General features: G+C 42.6%; 1 protein-coding gene across 1 annotated transcript in view; it reads left to right on the top strand.

Moving 5' to 3' along the window:
* The window catches only part of LOC138038677 (adhesion G-protein coupled receptor V1-like), a 117641-nt gene that overhangs the window by 69081 nt on the left and 43560 nt on the right, over window positions 1-5000 (top strand). The window contains exons 46-50 of the mRNA XM_068884669.1: window positions 137-675; window positions 1381-1567; window positions 2009-2253; window positions 3866-4019; window positions 4516-4819. Coding sequence (XP_068740770.1) covers window positions 137-675; window positions 1381-1567; window positions 2009-2253; window positions 3866-4019; window positions 4516-4819 — 1429 coding nt within the window. The remainder of the gene's footprint in view (window positions 1-136; window positions 676-1380; window positions 1568-2008; window positions 2254-3865; window positions 4020-4515; window positions 4820-5000) is intronic.

Genomic DNA, 5000 nt, shown 5'->3' with positions numbered 1-5000 from the left:
GAAGCTCGATCCAAATCGATCTAAATCTGTACGTTCTAGTTATATTTTCTGATCATCATATAACGCTTGCTTTGTTCGTGTGTGCACTCAGGCTAGCCTGAAGTCTGTATTTATGCTGAGGTATTTTTCCTTCCAGTACACCAATACACGAATCACTAAGATCTTCAAAGTGAATTTGACGTCTGTGGCACTAAAGCAAGGCAGCATGGCCGATGATTCTCCTCGCATCAATTCCAATTTCCGCGTAATAGAAATCGTTATCGCACAGCCGAATCACACACTAGGAGAGATTAACTTTGACGTCGCAGCTTTGGTAGACCCCGCAACACAAACCATTATGTTGAATGAGGATGTCGGAAGGCTTAACATCACTGTGCAACGAAGCGGAAATCTGGCAGGCGCTGTAGGGTTCCGGTTTATAGCTCAACCTTCACTTTCAAGCGTCTATTCTTCAGCGGACCGCGCAGATTTTTCCCCTGTGGAAGGAGCAGTCATGTTTACTCCAGGGCTTTCCAGTAAGGTTTTCCACGTAAATATAACAAATGACGATGAGCCTGAACTTGAAGAAGGGTTTTTTGTTCAAATCAGTCGTCCTCTTGGAGGTGTCAGGATAGGCCCACAACACAAAGTCGATGTTGTGATTGAGCCCAACGACGAGCCGTACGGACTGTTTGGGTATGTATATGTATGTATGTACATGACTTCCAGATCTACAGCAAATTTACCGGAACATAGAAAGTTCAAAGCTCGTTCTTAGGCAAGGAAACATATTGCGGTATGAACTGCTTTAAGCTGAATTTTAATAGATCGAAATCGGTCTGTTTCATAGATTAGGGACGCCAACAAGAACGTTGTCAAAAAATATTATTTCCTGTTTTTAAAATAATTTCGTGATAGCTCTAAGTCGTTCGGATTGGAAGTGGGTGTCAACATTGCAGGAATAAAATTGGCATGAACGGTGCAATGGTGGTTTCGGAGGAATCTTATAAATGTTTCGTCAGGTTCTCACGTCCTCTACACAACCTCAAATTTGGTCAATTCACGTCGTCGTCAGGACGAGATCGCCAAAGAAATGTGCCAGAATGCAAAACGCATGTACAGGGCGTGTAGAGCTTTTGTATTTTTTCATTAAGCCCATTGCTTTGTGGCGTTTTCGTTGCGTCATCGTAGGCTCCTTAATTTCTCAACCCGACCGTCATGCTACCACTGATAGGTTCTGGGTGCTTGTGATTTCTCGCTTGCCTCTGCAGACTGTCAATGGCACTCCTAGTTTGGTGTTCTGTAATGCTTATCCCAGAGATTCTATGCATTTAAAAATGATTCTTGGAAAATGAATTTACTTGGTTTGAGCTTAATAACTTGCAATTGCATAAACGACAGGTTTACAAAGGAAATTTCTGAGGACATCAACGTTGTCCAAGAAGGCGACACATTGGCACTTGAAGTGCGAAGAACACGAGGAACTTTCAGAGATGTTCAAGTCACGTGGGTGATTACACCGGGCAGAGGCGTTGCAAATGCCAACTCTCAAATATCGCCTATGAATGGATCTATTATATTTAGACAAGTAAGTTTACAGTCGCCATTTTGAGGCTTTTTGAGTGCATCGCGTTTACGAGAAACGGAAAGCAGTAGACTGCTGCCAAATTTAACGCTTTGAAAAAAAAAATTAATGGCATTTTGACGTACAAAAGTAAAAAGTTCATTTTCATCTTTGATTCAAGACCGGTCGTAGCAATGCAGCTTTAGAATAATTCGCCCATAAGGTATAACGTGAATCAGATGGGGGATTCACGAAGGATTAATAACGAGGAACCTTTTTCTTTACCGCTGTCGATGTCGTTGGTTATACTCCCTAGCACCTCCGCCCCCACCCAGGAGAGGTTTGGCCCCATCACAAGGCTCCCCTCCTTCCACAGTTCCCCTCTCCCTCCTCTCCCTGGCTCTTTTTCGAGCCAGTCATTTGTTTACTCTATTGGCCTATTAAAACGTGCCTCTGATTTTTTAGGGAGTCGCATCTGGGTTTATTATGCTCTATGCACTCGATGACTTGGTCGCTGAAGTAGGACAGTCCTTTACAGTTCAACTTGTTGCTGCAGATAATGGCGGCATAATCGCCTCGGCATTGGATCGGGCCACGATTCACATCCCGGCCAATGACAAAGTCGAAGGAGTGGTCGCGGTTGATCCATCGACACGAAATATAATTGCTGGAGAACCGATGGGTGGATACGACGGACTATTTGTCATTCGGTAATCACTTACTACCTCTATCTTGATTATGTTTCGTTAGAGTTAACAGCTGTTGCAGTTTAATTAAAGTAGTTTTCATTTGGCCAAACACAGCGTATGCAGACAGGTCGATACTATTTAAAGCGAATTATACCACAACTCGCACAAGTAGCCGGCGCCTAAGCGAGGGGAAAGAAAGGTGCATTCGGTTTTGACTTTGCGTGTGATTGGATAAAAAACTGGCGCGAAAAGGGTGGTAACAAAAATGACCGAGGTAACAGATTTCGCGCCACTTTTCTTCAGCCAATACAAGGCCGACACCGGTCATGTCTTGTTCACACACATTTTCCCGCGCTCAGAACTGGCTACATCTGTTTTCTTACAATTGTGATTGCTCGACAAGAGTGTTTTTTGCTGTTAGGGTTGGTCCAAAGAATTTCTTTCGCTCTGATTTTTAAACGCTGAAGTGAAAACAGTACCCGCGGAGTACTTCCCTAATTTTAACGTGGTGATCTTACAGCTCGGTTGACAGAATTTTGCCCATCGAAGTGGGATGAACTGTATAGAGAATTTCTTTATTAAAGAACTTTTTGCCGATCAGGCTAGTTTCGCATTTTGAAAGAACTAAAGAACAGAGGTGAGGTTCAGGGGAAAAGGGAAAAGGCAACCTCAAGGTTACTCTGATCTTTTGCTCATGCTTAATTCAAAATTAACCGGTTACAATTATACATCGTCCAGTATCGTTATTTGACGATTGACGTTGTCTTTAGAGCAACTCTGCTTTCGTTTTGTTTCTATTTTTCATGGATATGAAGAAATTTCACTGGTCTTTTTGAAAGCTACATGTAGTGCTTCAGTATTATCGTCATCACCTTCAACGTGATATGACGTAATCGTTGACCACTGAAAGCGTGCATTGCGGTTATCACCTCAGCTTACTGAACTAACCGCCGGCTTAGTTGGTAGAACGTCGAAACTTTACCGTTTGGGAAGTCTTAGATTCAACTCCGACCGAACCAACACTCGGGGTCTTTAAATAGAGCGGTTTTCAATTGAGTGTCGAAAGTAATTAGCGAATTGCTTTGGTTTTGCATTTACTTCACTCAGTGATTGGTTCAAAGTTCTCGGGCCACTTTTTCAACCAACCAGAAGTGAAACCAAAACCAATCGTAGCTCGCGCGTGCACATTTTCCCGCGCTTTGTGTCGGCTACGTGTAATTACTTCGGGTTTTGATTGGTTTACTGGATTGTCTCCGTCCTTTTTGATTGGCCAAAGTAATTACTTTGGTTTTGGTTTTACGACACTCATTTGAAAACCGCTCTAAGTGAGGAGAAAGTGCTTTCTTTGTAATGACATCTGCAAATAAATCGACTCATAAGTCTTATCCTATAAGGACGGTAATTTGTGGGTGCCATCTTAAAACCTAGTTCGTTAAATGTGTGACATTAAAGAACCCAGATTTTGTTCGCAAACCGGCAGCACTGAATTTCGCTGGGGTGGTCTTGCTCGAGGTGACAAAACTCGTAATCGTTTTTGAGTCCAAATGTATTTGATCTTGTACTTCTGGGTAAAACAATTACAAGATTTTTATACCAATAACCGTAATGACATCATATTTGGTTATTTCTTCAGGCTACTTCGCCAAGTGGGTCAGTCTGGTGATGCGTCGGTCGATTGGGAGATCACTCTACAGTCGGATGGATCAACGCCTGCTAGTACTTTCAATGTAACGTCTGGTAGTGTTTATTTGCCGAGTGGATTGGACACAGTTCTACTTCCTATTCAAGTGAGCCATACAAAAAGAACATATCGTTAACGGGCTAAATTTGCTGTCAGTATCTCCCTTAATTCTTGTAGACCTTTTGTTAGAACTGATTTGTTGAGGAAGATTGCTGTTTATATGACTGGACAAGTAGAGAATAGTAGACTGCCTCTCAAACTGTTCTCTATACACTGCATGGGATTTTTCCAGGTTCCATCATCATCAATAGATTCGACGTTTTGATGCATAAAGAGATTGCATAGCAGTTCAAAATTATCAACTAGAGCAGGAAGCAGATCTTTTGGCTCCTTGTGATCATTGACCATTTCAGATCATGTGACAGTCCTATGGGAAACGTTCTTGTCTTTTTCCTCCATGCGGGTGTGTCAATGATAAATTTTGAATAAAACGTTCCTTTCCCGAGAGGCCGACTATGGGATCTTTTTGTGGAAATTTCCCACTCTAAGGAGATCCATGATGTTGAGTTAAACTTTACCCCATCTTCTAATTTTATGTTTAGGTTAAAAATGATTCTATAGCAGAGCAGTTAGCGATGTACGTCTTCCGACTGACGAGATCCAATGTAGTGGAGCTTGATCCATCGCAGAGTGCTCGTGAAGCAACGATCACAGTCGTGGCCAGCGATGATCCTTTCGGAATTATCGAGTTCCAGTCTCCGTCATATCTCAATATCAGCGAAGATGTCGGCTTTGTGAATCTTACCGTTGTTCGGAATGGAGGCAGCATCGGAGAACTGAGGGTCAATTACAGCATCTCTTCAGATACTGCTACTCATGGAGTGGACTATGGAACGTTTGGAGAAGGTGAGAATTCTCCTTTACGGAGATCGGTTTCTGTTGCAAATTTAGGTTCGTCTTCGAAATACCTATAGAGTGTGTTCACGTGACGTCAAGGTTGCCATGTTGGTGTGTACCTAGACAATGGAGCGGCGGCCATCCTCCGGGAATTGAGCTCTATTTTGTTTCGGTGGAAAAAACAAGGTTA

Source organism: Montipora capricornis, chromosome 2 (assembly GCF_036669925.1).
Source record: "Montipora capricornis isolate CH-2021 chromosome 2, ASM3666992v2, whole genome shotgun sequence".
NCBI lineage: Eukaryota > Metazoa > Cnidaria > Anthozoa > Scleractinia > Acroporidae > Montipora > Montipora capricornis.
Note: the sequence above shows the minus strand (reverse complement) of the source record. Positions and strands in the feature narration are given on the sequence as shown.